The sequence below is a fragment of the Oncorhynchus kisutch genome, linkage group LG12 (genome assembly GCF_002021735.2).
Source record: "Oncorhynchus kisutch isolate 150728-3 linkage group LG12, Okis_V2, whole genome shotgun sequence".
Lineage (NCBI taxonomy): Eukaryota > Metazoa > Chordata > Actinopteri > Salmoniformes > Salmonidae > Oncorhynchus > Oncorhynchus kisutch.
The window spans coordinates 20,619,812-20,639,232 of NC_034185.2; the positions used below are offsets into that span (position 1 = coordinate 20,619,812).

Here is a 19,421-nt window from a genome sequence, read left to right on the forward strand (position 1 = left end):
GCCATATTTCCCTGATAATAAACACTACTCTGCGTTCAGGTAAACTGTTCCCGTCTGCTCCCAAAACATGTAGCACCTTCAAAGCCTTCTCTACTGAGATTTTTTTTAAATGAAGTCCAATCAGTCATGCGCTCATTGATTTTAACTTAAAAGGCCATAGGGCCTACTGAATTGTAATATACATAGGTGTAATTTCAATACGTGCGTTAACTGGGCTATGTACAATATTCGTTTTTTATATTTATTTCGTATAGGTGTATTACATGTTCTATCCAATAGCAATGTGATTCTATGGGCATTGTTTTGACTTCTGTGTTGAAACAAGTTTCTATGTCCTGATCTCAGTTTTTTTTAAACTGTATGGTGTATTTCTGTTTTTCTGTTTTGTATATAATGTTTCCATGTCTAGATGTTCACCGATGTCTAGACGTTTTAGGGACTACAGATGGAAATGAGCTATTAGCTAAATCTGGTGCGACACATGTTCTCTCGGTGCTCTGGGAAATGCTTTTGTTGTTCATTGTCCCTGCCAAATAAACGTAATAAATATAATTAATAAAGGTATCTAGGCCTACTTCTGTTCTTCATAAACGAGTTATGGTGGATGTCATAATAGTGTAATATGATTGCATATGCATATTTTTTTACAGATTACAAATTACATGCAGATTTGCTACATGTAGCCTACCTCTCTTGTATAAAAGCAAAAGGCTAAACTAATAGATGTCACAGGTGGGATTGTATAGTACAACCGATCCCTCCAGTTGAAGCTACTTCAATATACCTATTTTCTATTCAAACACATATTGGAGACCTGCACATGTTCGCTCAAACTTCAAAAGGATTACACATTTGTTGTATACAAAACATGAAATGTTACAACTGATCCACACATTTTCTGAGCGCGTTCATGAGTACGCAAGTGCAGTAACGCAGCGCGAAATGCGGAGTGTAGTTTCACAGACCTTTTACTTCCATGTTGATGAGGCAAGCTAATGCTTTTGTAAACTACGCTCCCCAGAAAGCCTTGCGTGTCAATTAGAAACGTCAACGAGCCAGTGAACATTAAGCGGAGCAGACCAAAATCCCAAACAAGGAAATGGTGGGGGAATAAAACGACCATATTATTTATTTAATGCATGTTATAATTAATATTTTATTTTATTGTAAATTAAGAAATATTTATGGGTTCAAATGGATTACGACTTCAAAACAAAGCTCGCAGCCGAACGAGAGAAGGTAGAAGATCTGTTCGAATATGAAGGTTGCAAAGTGGGTCGAGGCACCTACGGGCACGTTTATAAAGCTAAGCGCAAAGACGGGTAAGATTCAGATAACGTTATTGTGTACTCAATAAACTGATTGCAGAATGCCTTATCAAGACTAGGCTATATCTCCTTGCACGTTGGACAAAGCAGAGGATAGATTTGAACTACCCTGAGCGCTGCCCGTGTCTGTGTTTTTGTTTTCATGTACGCACTCACACTCACTCAACGGTCCTCCCCCACAACAACACAGTGATGATGTTTATTATTTGACACACTGTTCATGGAAGCGCACGCTACATTCAACACGAGTTATTTCGCCAGTAGGAATGTATAGGCGTAATGATATTCTCTGATCTTGTTCAACTTGGCTTAGTCTAAAATAATCATCCTATTATTGCCAAGCTCTCTCAAGAGCACTTGCATAGTCGAACTCGATGTAATGCTAAACTCCCTTTGGTGCTTAAATGCAAAACAAATAGGTGTATATATAGTCATATTTATTTTTGGCTATTACTGTAGTATTACGGGTTTCTAATAACATATGGATAAAATACCCATATCACAAGTACACTTCTAATAGTTTTCTAAGTTGTACTGTTGTTCCTAATTGACCTACTTACTTTGCAATGTCACCAACATTTATGTGGGATAATTGAAAATACCATTGAAATGTTAGTTTTTTCTCCCTGCAGCAAGCAAGTGATTTTGCTGTGTTTGATTCTCATTTGTGCACCAATCTCATGATATGCCTGGCTCATCTGGTGTCTCCCCAAATTGGAGGGAAAGTGTAAATATAAGCCTATATCGGTTTTAAGAAGGGTAGATCACTATCACAGAAAACACTGCTGTTCATGCTCCCAGGTTATATTTTTTTATAATGTTTCGACCCTTAGGTCTTCATCAGGCATCCATATCCCAGGTGGGGTTGGAAGGTCCTATATATTGTGTCAGTTCTCAGTGATATCACTTCCTGTAACAGGAGGTAAAAATATATAACATAGTTTCACAATATAAACATTCAATGTATCAAAATATATGATCGTACATAAGAAATGTGATCAATATTTACAGTAATATACATACACAAAATATTATTTAAAAAAAAAACACAATTTGGACATATTGAAACTATAAAACTGGTTTCAAGTCAAACTCCTCGTTAAGGCCAAGAGGAGAGTGTGTTGAGCCTGTGGATTCAGAAAGATTCCCTTTGAAGAAGTTTCCTGTCAATGTCCTCTCCACTGCATGACATCTTGACCATTTCTATTCCAATATATCTCAGAGAACTAATAGGATGTCCAGCTTGTACAAAAGGAACAGCAACCAGATTTTTTGTCTCACCTGTCCGAATATTGCTGTGGTGCTCACTGATCCATGTCTTAAGGCTTCTATGGGTTTTCCCAATGTAAGACAGACCACCAAGGACATTTCAACATGTAAATAACATTGGCGGACATGCAGGTAATCAAGCCCTTGATCTTAAATCTTTGTCCTGTGCGGGGGTGGGTAAATGAGTTGCATTTGTACATGAAGCAGCATTGAGCACATTGTCCACCCTCCAGAACTTTGTCCAAGAAAGTTTCCTTTTTCTCCAGTGGGTAATATTGTGAAACTATGTTATACATTTTTTACCTCCTGTTTCAGGAAGTGATGTCACTGAGTACTGCCCCTATATATAGGACCTTCCACCCCCACCTGGGATATGGGATACCTGATGAAACATTGTTATAAATAAATATCGCCTCGAAGCATGAGCAGCAGTTTGATTGCACAATTTGAATGGCAATCAAACAGTTGAGGGTGATTTTTCTGGTGATCTAGCATAGGGCCTTCTGGAGTGAAAGGGCCTTCTGGTGTTCCGTTCCTTGCATTTCCTGCGCCTTCGTACAGGTAGCTTCACCTGTCATTCGAGTAGTCTGACAAAGCAGTCGGTTTTTTTCACAGCTTTCGTATTCATTCATGTCATTTGTAGGCTTCAACAATGGAGGCTACTAGGCTATTGATAGCATTGCCCACTCTATTTAGTTAGTATTAAACATCCTGGATAGTGTCTCTCAGTGGTGTAGTGGAGGGTATACGCAGGAATACGTATTTTTTTTGTGGCCATTGCGTATACTCACTTCTTAATCTCAACAATGCTTATCAAAGTAGTGTAGTGGAGGTATACGCCATAACAATTAAGTTTTTTAATTTTACATTTTTATTTCACCTTTATTTAACCAGGTAGGCCAGTTGAGAACAAGTTCTCATTTACAACTGCGGCCTGGCCAAGATAAAGCAAAGCAGAGCGACAAAAACAACAACACAGAGTTAGTTACACATGGGATAAATAAACATACAGTCAATAACACAAGAAAAAAAACACAATAGAAAAATCTATGTAGAGCGTGTGCAAATGTAGTAAGATTAGGGAGGTAAAGGCAATAAATTGGCCATAGTGGTGAAATAATTACAATTTAGCATTAACACTGGAGTGATAGATGTGCAGATGATGATGTGCAAGTAGAGATAAAGGGGTGCAAAAAGAGCAAAAATAAATAACAATTTGTGGAATGAGGTAGTTGGATGGGCTATTTACAGATGGGCTGTGTAGATGCAGTGATCGGTAAGCTGCTCTGACAGCTGATGCTTAAAGTTAGTGAGGGAGATATGTCTCCAGCTTCAGTGATTTTTGCAATTCGTTCCAGTCATTGACAGCAGAGAGCTGGAAGGAACGGCGGCCAAAGGTAGGAGTTGGATTTGGGGAAGACCAGTGAAATATACCTGCTGGAGCGAATGCTACGGGTGGGTGTTGCTATGGTGACCAGTGAGCTGAGATATGGCGGGGCTTTACCTAGCAAAGACTTATAGATGACCTGGAGCCAGTGGGTTTGTCGATGAATATGAAGTGAGGGCCAGCCAACAAGAGCATACAGGTTGCAGTGGTGGGTAGTATATGGCGCTTTTGTGACAAAATGGATTGCACTGTGATAGACTACATCCAATTTGCTGAGTAGAGTGTTGGAGGCTATTATGTAAATGACATCGCCGAAGTCAAGGATCGGTAGGATAGTCCGTTTTACGAGGGTTTGTTTAGCAGCATGAGTGAAGGAGACTTTGTTGAGAAATAGGAAGCCGATTCTAGATTTAATTTTGGATTGGAGATGCTTAATGTGAGTCTGGAAGGAGAGTTTATAGTCTAACCAGACACCTGGGTATTTGTAGTTGTCCACATATTCTAAGTCAGAACCGTCCAGACTAGTGATGCTAGTCGGGCGGGCGGGTGTGGGCAGCGATCGGTTGAAAAGCATGCATTTAGTTTTACTTGCATTTGGAGGCCACAGAAGGCCTCCAATACAGTGTCCAAAGAAGGGCCAGAAGTATACAGAATGGTGACGTCTGCGTAGAGGTGGATCAGAGAATCACCAGCAGCAAGAGCAGCATCATTGATATATACAGAGAAAGGAGTTGGCCCTAGAATTGAACACTGTGGCACCTCCATTCTTCACCAAGGAGCCTTGCGACACTTCAAAACTCCTGAAGAGGCAAAAAGTTTTTTGAAAGACAATCCTGGTCAATGAGAAACGGACCAATGACTAAATGCGATTAATGCCATTACTAAAGGAGGTAAGACAACATATAGCCGATATCCAAAGAACCACCCCCTAAATGTCATTATAGCCGTCCAATTTATATTTATTTTCCTTTAACTGAGAGGGATGGGCTCTATAGCCTAACCTAGGCCTACTAATGTTTCAGCCTACTTTTATTTCCCTGTGTTTTTGTTGCTATTATTACTTGGGGTTCCCTACGTCCCTTGGGGGAGGTATATGTAGGCTGGGCTATTGATTTTATTTTTCTCCCCTCTTTTAGTGTGGGCTGGACGAGGGCAACTGTGTCATTTACTCAATGCGGGGTGGAGAGGATGAGGCATTTCTTTGGTGGGGAGAGGGAGACGTTGTGCGTTGCTAACTGTTCCCGGGTTTTTGTTTTATTCGGAACACAGAATTGAGACTGAGCGGGGGGGGGGGGGGGGGGGTAATAGATCCAACGGGATGTGTCGAGTTGTTTGGGAACTCGGCTGGGGTGTTCAGAGATTATTATTTTATGTACACCATTTATTTTCCTTTTATGTGAACGCAGCTGTAACTACTATCCACTTTTACCCAGAGATGACTTGCACTAAAGTTCGATTACTGTTCGGTGACTAGTACCTTAAATCTATTGACATGGAACTGCCATGGTCTAGGGCATGCAATAAAACGGAAAAAGATACTATGTGCTCTAAAAAAGGAAAAAGCAGACATCGCGCTATTACAAGAGACACACCACTGTGATGTTGAACATGCCAAACTCCGCAGAGCTTGGGTGGGACAGGTGTATTTCTCATCTTTCAAATCAAACAGTAGAGGCACAGCCATACTTATTCATAAAAATGTTACATTCATAATTGACAAAAACATATCTGATCCGGAGGGGAGATTTATTTTGATAACTGGGTCACTATATGGTCAACCAATTACTATATTAAACATATATGCCCCTAACACAGATACTCCTGCCTTCATGTCAAAAATGATAACCCTGTTCAATGAGCATTGTGTCTCCTTTGGCGTGGTGGCCGGAGATTTTAACTGTACCCTCAACCCAACCCTAGACAAATCATCTCAAGTCCCCACCACAAATCCTAGATCTGCAAAGATGTTGAACTCTCTTACTAAAGAGATGGGACTGATAGATATCTGAAGAGAGACTAATAGCTCATCTATGGACTATACATACTATTCTAATGTCCATAACACCTACTCCCGTATAGATTACATTTTTATCCCAAAGAGTTTCATAAATTCAGCCACATGTACAATCGGACCCATAGCACTTTCAGATCACGCCTTTGTCCACCTCCGCTTTGACCTCTGCAAAAACAGATGCTTCCTCTAAGAAAAAAGCAATGGAAGCACACAGGCTAGATCTTCAGAGGGAGATGGAATGCTGTGAAAGAATACATAAACAATCCCCAGACAGCACCTCCTGGAGTCATCTTAAAGCAGCCAAAGCCAAACTGAATTTGGACTACACTCGGGAGATAAAAAAATAAGTTTTCTTTACTAAACAGAAATACCATGAGTATAGCAATAGGCCCAGTAGATTGCTTGCTTACCAATTAAAAAAGGAGCAGTCAGAGCGTACAATCATGGCTATCCGAACAGCAGAGGACGAGGTCACATACGACCCAAAAAATATCAATTGAACTTTTCATGATTTTTACGGCAAACTATACACCTCTGAGAGAAAACACACGGAGGCAGAACTCCACTCTTTCCTAGAGGGAATCTCGCTACCTAAACTATCAGAGACCGACCAAGAAGATCTCAACTCCCCCTTCACTCCTGAGGAGATCCTGGAGGCAATTACCTCCATGCCACCTAATAAGTCCCCAGGCCCAGATGGATTCCCCAGAGTTCTACAAAGCTTTTTGGCCCCAGCTCTGCCCTACCTTCATGCCAATGCTGGAGGATTTTTGCAAAAACGGAGTTCTCCCAGACTCAATGCACACAGCCCGCATTACAGTGTTGCTAAAAAAGGACAAGGACCCCCTATCCCGCTCGTCCTTCCGGCCCATAAGCTTGTTGGATTTCGACTATAAAATAATTACCAAATTGCTCGCCAAAAGACTAAAAACTCCACAGGATGGAGTGGAGCTTTCTGTTTTCAGTCTTAGAAAAGTTCAAAATGGGCCCAAATTTTATTAAATGGATCAAATCACTATACTCTCATCCAAATGCCATGGTGACTACTAATGGACTGAACTCTGACAGATTCCCTCTGGAACGGAGCACAAGACAAGGGTGCTCGCTGTCCCCCCTGCTCTACTTGTTGGGGGCGGAGCCTCTGGCAGAGCTGATAAGGAGTAATCCAAGTGTTATGGGTGTTTCTGCAGGCGGCCTGCAGCACAAGATTTCGCTTTACGCGGATGATGTCTTGCTCTACATATCCAACCCTGAGAAATCCCTCCCTCTCATTTTACACACAATTGCTCAGTATGGCAAGTTTTCAGGTTATAAGATCAATTTGAACAAATCCACTGTCTGCCCTCTCAATATTACACTCACCAGCTCTATGAAGACACTATGTCCTTTCCAATGGAAAACACAGGGGTTTCAATACCTCGGGATCTTCATAACACCAGATCTGAATAGCCTTTTTAAGGAAAATTATCTTCTACTCCTGAATCGAATCAAGAACGTTCTCCAAACCTGGATCTCCCTCCCAATTAGCTTAGTAGGAAGAATTAATGTCATCCGTATGTATGTCCTCCCTAGACTGAACTACTTATTTCAGATGCTCCCATGCTATCTCCCAGTTTCCTTCTTCAAAACAACTAACCAAAGCATCACCAAATTTATATGGGGCAATAAAAAACCTAGGATCAAGTTTTCCACTTCCATATCGAAACCTGAATCTAAGGGTGGTCTTGCCCCTCCCTCCCTTCAATTGTACTACTGGTCTGCCCAAAGGGCACAAACAGGCAAGAGTCAACGTGTATTCAGATAGAAACCCAATCCTGTGGTTCATTGCCCTTAAACTCAATTATATTCATTAATAACTTTAGTGAAGTGGGCAACATAGCCAAAACCTTTGTGATTTACAGCACCCTACTAGCGTGGAGGGACTGTAGAAATACCTGGGCATTTCCTCCCAAATATGTTCTCACTCGCCTATAGTAGGCAACCCAGACTTGCCAAAAGCCCTGAGGGATGCCAACTTTAATATTTGGCATACTCTAGGAATCAGGACCTTTTCAGACCTATTTCATCAGAAAACCACTACACTGAAATCCTTTCAAGAGCTCTGCAGTGAATTCGATGTACCAAGATCCATTTTTTTGTTAATATCTTCAAATTAGACATGTAATTTCCTCATTTACCTCCAAGAGGAGGTTTAGAACTCAGTTGAATGAAGTTGAAACCCTTCTTGTCACAGTACAATCCATTAAAGGCAAAATATCTTACATCTATAGACTCCTTTCTGAGAAAAGAGGCTCCTCCTTTACTCCTTTGAAAATAATCTGGGAAAAGGACCTTGGTCTGACTATCAGTGATGAGTTATGGGCGGAGGTTTGCAACAGGGTATACTGCTCCTCTACCAGTGTAAAAATGAAAGAATCTAATTACACATTTTTGTACAAATTTTATTATACTCCTTTGAGACTCCATAGAATGAAAACAGATATGTCTCCTAACTGTAAAAGATGTACCTCTGAAAGTGGAACCTATATGCATGTATTTTGGAGCTGTAGAGAGATTGCCAGATTCTGGCAATCTATACATACTGCTGCACAGAAAATACTAGAGGTACAGTTTGATATGACCCCGTGTATCTATCTCCTTAATGCCCAGCAGGACTTTGTTCTTGATCCTGACAGAGAAAATTTGCTGAAAATGGTTGACTTTCTTCCTCTTGAAAAGCTCACTTATGACCTCCAAGTTTGATAGACTCTGGTCTCCACTACTCAACTATATTTCAAACTGGACAGAGTGAACGGGGTGACTAGGGAAATGCGCAGATACATGTTGTGTAAGGTACTGTAAAACCCAAAAACGAATTATTGGCCCGTCATCTCAGCGAATGCTAGAAATAGCTGGTAAGAACCTTGATAGTGCTGCTGCAAGTGGTATGTGTTTTTTTCTGTGTTTTTATTTTAACTTTGTTTTTGAGTACGTGTGCGTATGTATGTATGTATGTATGTATGTATGTATGTGTGTATGTATGTATATGTATATATATATATGCACCAAGGAAAATAAATAGATTAAGAAAAATAAGTGTTTTTAGTTGACTTTATCTTTCATTTGAATTTTATTTTTATTTTTTCAAATCTATTATTATATTTTTTGACTTTTTATTTAAAAAAATTTAAGCCTGTCACATCTGTGAATGTGGAATGTGTTTTGTTGGTGGATTGAAAAACAAGAAAACTTAATACAACTTTAAATTGAAAAAAAGAAAAGGGCAATTCCACAAAAACAGAATGATTCTGATTCTGAGACTCTGATTTTTTTAAACTTTAAAATGTTTGCAAAACAATAAACAATTATTTAAAATTTAACTAACTATACTCTATACACTCTACACTCTATACTCTATATACAATGACTACTTTTAACAATTTCCACTGAACATTTTACAAAAACACATTTACTTGTAGTACAGTGCAGATACAAAGTTTGGAAACAGAATGACAGCAGTTACAGCACAAACCGAATTTCTGTTACCAAACTTTGCATATGCACTGTTCTTCAAGGAAATGTGTTTTTGTCAAATTTTCACTGGAAATTGTTGAAAGTAGTCATTGTGAATAGAATTGTATGGTTTGTTAAACTTAGCATTTATTGTTTTTTGTTTGACATACATTTTAAATGGAAAAATCGGAGTCTTAGCGTCATTCCGTTATATGGAATTGCCTAGAAACTGAGACATAGCCCAAGCATCATCGTCATTTTTCAGTGATGCATGCTTTCAGGGGTGGTGCAGTAGGCCTAGCATTTTAGTTGCAAATGCTTGCTCTTCAATCCCTTGTAGAGAGTCTAGTTGAACAGCATGTTGAAGAAAACTAATGCGCAGCAGCCGGTCACTGTATTTTGTGATTGCATCTCATGTATTATCATAAAGGCACTGCTAAGGTTTTAATATTAGTTTCATGTGCACCACATAAGACATGAAGAATGATCCATCCTTGCTGGTCAACAATATAAAACACTCCTCATGCAAAGTTTGGCCAAGTAGATGTAAAATATGTTGTTGTATAGAACTGTCAGTGGAACATATTGAGACAATTTAGTTTTTGTTGGTTTTTCCGCAAGGTTTTCCCACTGTCTGCAATAAATAGCAGAAGTAGCACTTTGATGAGGTGTGAAGACAAGCTTTCTCTCTGTGAACAGAGAACAGGGAGTGTCTCTATCTTCATATATGTGATTGGGAACATGAATCAGGCTTGTGGCCAGATGAGTGAAGGGGCCATACAGGCTTGTTGAGAAACCCAATATGCAGCCTTTGGACTGTGCGACAGCCCTACCCACTCTGGACCCCTGCCAGCTCCTCCAGGAATCTCTGGACACTAATCAAATGTGAATGCCCAGAACAGCTGTAATTCACCATCCCCGTTGTGTGGTGGAGCTTATTATGAAAAAGATGTTTGGTGTAAATGGTAAAAAAATAAGACAAATAAATGCAACTGTACCCCTCTACCCCTCCAGCTCACATTGTGTTCCTGTGTTTGTCTGTGCATTAGCACTTTTTGGACTTGGCAGTCCTCTGTGTTGTGTGTTGTTCATGATAATAAAGTGCTATGTTTATAGGGCATGATGAGTTAGAGTGGTTGTTTGTCTGTCTTTTGTGTCCATTGCTTAATTAATCAGAAGGCGGAAATGGCTACAGTAAATTCATATTCATGAGCAATCAAGGCTGTTTTATCACAGACCTAAACATCCATTAAAACAGTGTTGAGGCTCAGTCAAAATCAGATTTGAGATAGTAGTGTCTGAAACCACCGCTATTGAATGCCCATTACCCATTCTTATGTAGGCCAGTTGGTGATGTCATGTTTGATGTAGGTACCACACACACACACACATACAGACACAGATTCTCATTAAACAAATCTGCTTTTTTTTGTACACATTTGGTCTTCATTCTTTCTTTTTTTTTTACATTTTCACAAATCTTCTGCAAGAAGTAAGCTATACAACAGGCCATGTTTGTAATAGCTCAATAATATTTTCTGGAGAGTCAATGTTGGGGTAAATTCCCTTTCTAGGAGGATACTGCTTATCTCAGATAATCCATAGTTCCCTACTTCACAGTGTGCTGATGTCCGTGTGCACACCACAATACGTCTAACATTTCTACATGCCTTCAATGCCTTTTTCCACCACCAACAGATTTTTACAAGGGCACATAAATACCCTCAGAATGTCAAGAATAAAAGCCCTGGGATTTGTCCTGACACTGCATTTATTAAATAAAATCCTATTTCAAATCCATTCTGATTCTGCACTGTGTGTGTTATGAGAAGGAACAACGACCAGCTCGGTGTGAAGGCTATGATGAAGCCAGAGCATGTGTTTGCATTGAGGGGGGTGGCGAAATGCAGGGTGGATAGATAATTATGCTTGTTCTAGGGAGAGGCTGCACTCAAAAACAGAGCATGCCTGTGGAGAGGGTATAACTGTCTTCTTCTGCCAGAGGATATTGATAATGGCAGGGATTCTACTGTTCCATTTGAACAAGTCAAACAAGAGCAGTCCATCTCCATCATTTTCATATCCCCTGTTCTATCTTACTGTTGCTCATAAACACACAACATTCAATACCTGAAACAGTATTTCACTAATCTATGTTGTTCAAGAAGGTGAGTTTGCGGTGTTGTTACATACTTGCCAAAGAAATAAAGTGATGTGCTGATATTTCCTCTTATGTCTCTTTCTTTGCAGGGAAGATGAGAAGGAATATGCACTGAAACAAATTGAAGGCACTGGAATATCGATGTCTGCTTGCAGGGAAATCGCTGTAAGTTAAGATACTGCTTAAAGGCGCTGATTTGTCCTTTATTTAGTCCTTTCTCCTATCAATGCTATTTTCCTTTCTACTGTGCTTTCTGTCTCCTACAATAAGGTCTTATGTGTAGTCGCTGCATCATGCCATCACTTGGCTCTAGCCTCAGCTGATGCTATATAAACGAGTAGAGACCTAAGAACTGTTCTAAGAACTGTTCTACTTTGACTGTAGAGTGTAATCCTGCGCCGATGTGCTTCCAGGATTGTACTAGCCCAGGAGTTGTATCTGCGTGGTGCAGTGTTCCTAATGGCTGAGGCACTAAGCAATACAGACATTGCCATCGCCATGTAAACATGATATATACCAGTACTCAAGTGCTTGGCAAGATACACATTGTAGGAGAACAATAAAGGTCTGCACATTTTATGGCTCCCACATATCTGCTGTATAGAGTTCAGGCCTTCAATATGTTAACCAATACGATCTCTCTGCAAATAGATAAACACACACAAGCACGTGCCCTTGTGAATAGGCCATCCACCCAGCTACTCTTTGCTTACACTCAGCTGTCACTTTTCATTTTTCACATGCTCTTTAGGTTATTCCTAACCCAGTGTTAACCTTTTACACTCGTGGGAATTGGCCCATATGGATAGGGCTAAACTGAAATGTTTCTTAAATAGAAAATATGAAAAGCATATGCATAACCATGGTATCAATTTAGAGGGCACAGTTTTGAGATTATGGGGAAATTATAATACCAAAGTTGAGGACACAACAGTTCACAAGACTGAATCCAAACATTACACTGGTGATTGTATGTGCATTTTACATTTACTGTACTTTTCACCGCATTTGCTGATAACGAAATCTGAAAATACTCTGGATATATATTCAGTTACATGATAAGACTATTCCATAGAAAATGTGGAGTAGGAGCACGATAAGACAAAAGAAGGACTTGAGTGAAGACGAACTGGTCTCCTTGTGGTCACACACCTCTCCACAGTGTGCACAGTTCCTAAGCAGTTTTAATGCACTTTTCAATTATAAGGTGCTTTTTTGTTGCTCTCCTAGCTGTGCCATTGAGGAACCAGGACAAGCACACTGGTAGTTATTTTTTTTGGAACAGCAACAGCCCATCATAAATCACAATCTGGATCAGGTGGGCATAATTTGAAAGCTTGTTCTGTTGCCAACATGACTAGCTAAGTTATACAATACAATCTTACAGTGTTAGGCTTTCACAGGGCAATTCAGAGAAACAGATCATCATTTTGGTGCACATAGAACGGAGTCATGCGTGCATTCAGGTGCGTGCATTCAGGTGCGTGCATTCAGGTGCGTGCATTCAGGTGAGTGCATTCAGGTGCATTCAGGTGCGTGCATTCAGGTGCGTGTTCCGCAGCAAATTTTCTTCACAATAAACAAACAGGCTCATTCTGTTCAGAACAACCCAGTATGACAACATGTCATCTTGTAACTGTACATCAAACATAGTGATCATAAACGTTGACACTGTATATGACATGACTTTTATGATTTGGAGATGTGAAGAGCATATTTGGAATCAAGGGTGGTCGGTCTGGCTTGCTTGTATGACATCAAAGCAGTATTTATTATAATCCTCAACATCTCATCTTTCAAAATACATTGAATCCTCTTAAATTAAAGCATTTCCCTCACTCAAACAACAAAAAACCTATACAGCGCTGTGAAGTGCAGGGCTTGAGCGCTGATGTCATGTATAGCATGTTACTATACAGCATGTATAGCATGTCACTACGTTCCAATTTAGGGTGTTTATCAATGGCCAAATCTGCCATTTTCAACCCGTATATAGGTACAAGTGTAAAGGGTTAAGCAATAAGCAGTCCAAGAACACATACTGCGTTGGTTTACTTTCAGCGCTAGTGTAGCCTTATCTAAAAACATGAAGGCAGATACTCTTTAAGTGTACATGGGGATTATTGCTAACACATAATACTGTAGGAGAGTGTTATTAGGCTATTTGTGCTGAGAGGTGAGTGTCATCTGAAGCCATACCTGTGTGTCATTCATCTAGTTCTCTGTGAGGAACAGCAGATCGTCCCGAATGTGGTCCTTGTGACAGGTGAGCTGACTGGGTTATTTAATGTTACGTCAGTTTTCCACCTACCAACTTCTCTGGGAATGTGCTATGTGATCCACTCATTGTCAGAATGTTGTATTGTGGTACACTAGTTGTTGCGGTGACAAACCTGCTGTGTTTCTACCCACAATACAGCCAAACTTACTCAGTGGATGATGATTGACTACCCACTGTGAAAGTAGATAGAATGTGTATATTATTGTTTGGCTGACTAATCTTAAAGAATAAATGGTTATTGGTGGGGCGGGACACAATATTAGTGCTCTAGAGACTGTCAACAGAATAGTTAATTTCATCTCCATTTAGAGGTAAGGTAAATAAGGAGTCTTAATTTGAACAGAGGTGTAGGTGTGTGTTGGTTACAAACCGCTGCCTCAGCTCTGACAGCACAGTACTGCAGAAATGGACTGAATGCCTGGATGAGGTCCATCTGGCCCTGTCTACAGAAAGTAAATATGGGTGTTTAGTTGGTGATCTGACCCAGTATTGGTCGTCTAGCTAGCGTGTCTAGTCTGTTCTGCTTCCACAACACACCTATCCCTGTCTCTCTCCATGGTGGATCCAATCATCCTGGGCTATGATCATGTGTAACCGACTCGGTTACTGCTCTGATGTTCTCTCTCTCCTGGCGCTGTCCTCTAGTTTGTGCTACAGCAGACTGAACTGTCAGAGAGCACAGAGTTCTGACCTCACGGACAATTATTCCTTCATGTGATCTCTGATTCTTATTCATTGTACTATAAACTGTTGTATTAGTCAGCCCTGTGTCACCACTGGCTGGCTTCCCCTCATGGAAAGGTGACTCCTGACTTTCATAACTTGTAATGCTGTTGATGCTTTTAACACGTTGCTGTAAAATTGCCCACAGGTCAATTCATGAATTTCAATTGCTTTTTGGCCTTGCTATGGGATTGACACAGACCCAGTGGATGCCCGCACCCAGAGGGGAATGGAGGAAAGCAGTGGCTCTGTAACAGAAAACAATTGTTTTCAGGTAGCTGTGGCTCTGTATCAGAAAACAAGTGTTGTCAGGTAGCTATGGCTCTGCATCAGAAAACAAGTGTTGTCAGGTAGCTATGGCTCTGCATCAGAAAACAAGTGTTGTCAGGTAGCTATGGCTCTGCATCAGAAAACAAGTGTTTTCAGGTAGGTATGGCTCTGCATCAGAAAACAAGTGTTGTCAGGTAGCTATGGCTCTGTATCAGAAAACAAGTGTTGTCAGGTAGCTATGGCTCTGCATCAGAAAACAAGTGTTGTCAGGTAGCTATGGCTCTGCATCAGAAAACAAGTGTTGTCAGGTATCTATGGCTCTGCATCAGGAAACAAGTGTTGTCAGGTAGCTATGGCTCTGCATCAGAAAACAAGTGTTGTCAGGTAGCTATGGCTCTGTATCAGAAAACAAGTGTTGTCAGGTAGCTATGGCTCTGCATCAGAAAACAAGTGTTGTCAGGTAGCTATGGCTCTGCATCAGAAAACAAGTGTTGTCAGGTAGCTATGGCTCTGCATCAGAAAACAAGTGTTTTCAGGTAGGTATGGCTCTGCATCAGAAAACAAGTGTTGTCAGGTAGCTATGGCTCTGTATCAGAAAACAAGTGTTGTCAGGTAGCTATGGCTCTGCATCAGAAAACAAGTGTTTTCAGGTAGGTATGGCTCTGCATCAGAAAACAAGTGTTTTCAGGTAGGTATGGCTCTGCATCAGAAAACAAGTGTTTTCAGGTAGCTGTGCAAACTCAACTCGGTCAATAGATCTCTACGGAGTTGAGTTGAGACGAGTGTCTAACATAACATAACACTATTAGCTAGAAAGGTAACTCCAAACACATTTTCACTAAGAGCAGCTGTTTAGCTGGTTAAACAAAGGTTAGCCATGTGTTGGCAAGGATGTATGTCCAAGTCAAGACATCTTATCAGCAGCCAGTGGCACTTGCCACACTGCTAGCCTATTCGCCGGTGCTTTTTCAAAGCCTATGGCAGATATTCCAGTGAGTGTAATTGGCTCAAATGAGTGTAATTTGCTCACAATTAGGAGTTGAGAAATTAAGTTCACATCATTAGAAAGAAGATATTATCTTATTTTCTACTGTAGGTATGTAGTTCAAAATGTGTTTATTCTGTTGTTGATAGCGATATATATATATATATATATATATGTTTTTGTTGACATTTTCACCTGAACAAAAGGAATATCTATGTAAGAATACTGTTCATGGACTACAGCTCACATTCAATATTATAGTCCCCTCCAAACTCAGGACCCTGGGACTGAACATGGATCGTGGACTACAGGAAACAGAGGGGCGAGCACGCCCCCATCCACATCGATGGGGTTGTAGTGGAGTGGGTTCGAGAGCGGAGTTGAGTTGAGGAATTAACATGGTCCACACACACCCACACAGTTGTGAAGAGGGCACGACAACACCTCTTCCCACTTATGAGGCTGAAAAGATTTGGCACGGGCCCTCAGATCCTTAAAAAGTTCTACAGCTGCACCATTGAGAGCATCTTGACTGGCTGCACCGCTGCTTGGTACGTTAACCTCAAGGCTTCTGACTGCAACGCGCTACAGAGGGTGGTGAATACGGCCCAGTACATCATTGGGGCCGAGCTCCCTGCTATCCAGGACCTATATATCAGGCAGTGTTAGAGAAAGGTCCAAATTCAAAGACTCCAGCCACCCAAGCCATAGACTGCTCTCTCTGCTACCGCACAGGAAGCAGGACCAGTGCTGGAACCAACAGGACCTTGAATCGCTTCTACCCACAAGCCATAAGACTGCTAGACAAGACTGCTAGATATCAAATGGCTTCCCAGACTATCTACATTGACCCTTTTGCACTAACTCTCTTGCATTGACTCTATGCACACACACTGGATTCTACCCACACACTCACACATACTTATACTGACACCCCAACACACACATATACTGTACACACACACACACATATACACACACACACACACACACAAGCACTACATACTCAACTCCGTAGACATATCGCTGGATGGAGTTGAGTTTACTCAGCTAGTTTCCTGGTAAACCTGGTCATTATGTTCTTCTGCTATCTGATTTCACACTATGTCTCCTACCCCTGGAAGCTGATAATAGCACATGATAACATTCATGTTCTCAAAGAATGCATCCAGATGGGTCTAGTCAGGTGAGGGAACCACAGAAGGTGGACCCTAGCCCCGAAAGTCCAGGGAAGGGAACAGCTGTCAAGGAAAGGCGTCAGTCAGGGGCGCCAGAGCTCAGTAGTGGAATACAGGTGAAGCCGGATGCGAGCAGTGCAACAGGAGGCTCTCACCATCAGACCAAAACACCTTGAGGGTCGCCAGCTGAAGTTAAGAGCCACAATAAATGGATTTTGCTCAAAGTCTCTCAGACCAGCTTCGCTTAAACAGAACAATAGACTCTTTGTGTCACCAACAACCCCCCGGTCGCCCATAAACTCTGTGCTAGAGTTTAACGTTTGGCATGCCACATTCCCGACTGACTGGAGGGAGGTTTTTCTGCCATGTGTTATTGGTTTTGTGCATTCAAATGGCTTGAGGATCTTTTTGACTTTTTCCGTGTTGGTATGTCCCTTCAGAAGTTGTGGAAAAATCATTACGTGCAAAATAGTTTAAGAACTGAATGTACTATACCTTTTTGAAATTGATCGATCTTTCGAATTAATTTATTCAGGCTTTTACATCATGTGTTGGGTAATGTTTCCTCACCTGTAGTCGTTTTGGGGTAATGTGTTGACATGAAACCAGATTACATGCATATTCATTGTATTGAATTAGGCAGGGCCCTGCAACTCATCTGGATCAAAGGATCCACATGTCACCATTGCACTGTGCACTGCCATTGAGCTGGTTGTTGAAAGAGAGCTTAAAGCAGCTGGTTGCGTAATGTATTCTAGACCAGTCAGGGAGGATTCAAGTTCAACCTCGCTCACCCCTTAAACCACTGTGACAAAGCAGACCATGTTCAGATAAAAGGCCTCAGAAAGTATACTGAGCTGTTGAGGCATGTACTAAATGAAGGCCTCAGAGTGTTGTGAGCCTTCCTAAAGAACAAATGCACACTTTCACTCAGGTCAGTTTATAATTTTTACATTTGAGTAATTTATCTTATCCAGAGCAGCTTACAGTAGTGAGTGCATGCATTATCCGTACTGGTCCCCCGTCGGAATCGAACCCACAACCTTTGGCGTTGCAAGCACCATGCTCGACCAATTGAGCCATATGTTACCTTTGTCTATGTAGTTGATGGGGTTTCTCAGTGAGTTCTCAGGCCTTTTTCGCTCACAAATGTTACTAGATACAGTAGTAGCATTGTATTAAACATATATTTAGATGTGTCATTCTCTGTTCTCTCTCAAACTCAGTCAGTGTTGGAAGATTCTCGGAATCAGGAGGGAATAAGCAGGACGTCCAGAATCCTCCAACCAGGATTTCTGGAAAACCATGGAATTTATTGAAAGTTCACAGAATTTTGCAACCCTAAGGCCTAGTCAAATCAAATCAAATTGTATTCATCAAATGCTTCGTAAACAACTGGTGTGGACTAACAGTGAAATGCTTACTTACGGGCCCTTCCCAACAATGGAGAGAGATAGAAAATAGAGAAATATTAGAAAAGTAAAACACGTAATAATAAAAGTAATAATAGAAACACAATGAGTAACTACAACTTGGTTATATACAAGGGGTATCAGTACCGAGTCCATGTGCAGGGGTACGAGGTACTGAGGTAGATATGTACAGTGCCTTCAGAAAATATTTACACCCCTTGACTTTTTCCAAAAAATATTGTGACACAAAGTGGGATCAACTGGATTTAATTGTAAATTTTTGTTAACGATTGATACAAAATACTCTAATATCAAAGTGGAAGAAAAACATTTGTAAAACATTTATGAAAAATAAAACACTAATATATCTTCTTTACGTAAGCATTCAACGCCCTTTGTCAATACTTGTTAGAATCATTGTTAGCAACGATTACAGCTGTGAGTCTTTCTGCCTTAGTCCCTAACAGCTTTCCATACCTGGATTGTGCAACGTTTGCCATGATTCTTTTCAAAATTATTCAAGCTCTTTTCAGGTCTTGCCATAGATTTTCAAGTAGATTTAAGTCAAAACTGTAACTTGGCAACTCAGGAACATTCACTGTCTTCTTGGTAACAACTCCAGGGTAGGTTTGGCCTTGTGTTTTAGGTGATTGTCTTGCTGAAAGGTGGATTCATCTCCCAGTGTCTGGTGGAAAGCAGATTGAACCAGGTTTTCCTCTAGGATTTTTCCTGTGCTTAGCTCCAATTTGTTTGTTTTTTAATACTTAAAACTCCCCAGTCCTTAACGATTACATGCATACACATAACATCATGCAACCACCACTATGCTAGAAAATATGGAGTATGGTACTCAGTAAGGTCCATACAGAAATGGTTTTCGTGATCGGTGTGGAAGAACTTGACAGGCCTGCACAGAGCCCT

At 40.7% G+C, this 19,421-nt stretch overlaps 1 protein-coding gene across 3 annotated transcripts in view; it reads left to right on the forward strand.

Moving 5' to 3' along the window:
* Positions 1-1,075: 1,075 nt before the first annotated feature.
* The window catches only part of LOC109900674 (cyclin-dependent kinase 19-like), a 57,386-nt gene continuing 39,040 nt past the window's right edge, over positions 1,076-19,421 (forward strand). For all 3 annotated transcript variants that reach the window (XR_004211896.1, XM_031837066.1, XM_031837067.1), the window contains exons 1-2: positions 1,076-1,322; positions 11,741-11,816. Coding sequence is in view for 2 of the 3 variants with exons in the window: in XM_031837066.1 (XP_031692926.1) it covers positions 1,195-1,322; positions 11,741-11,816 (204 nt within the window). In the remaining variant the exon portion in view is untranslated. The remainder of the gene's footprint in view (positions 1,323-11,740; positions 11,817-19,421) is intronic.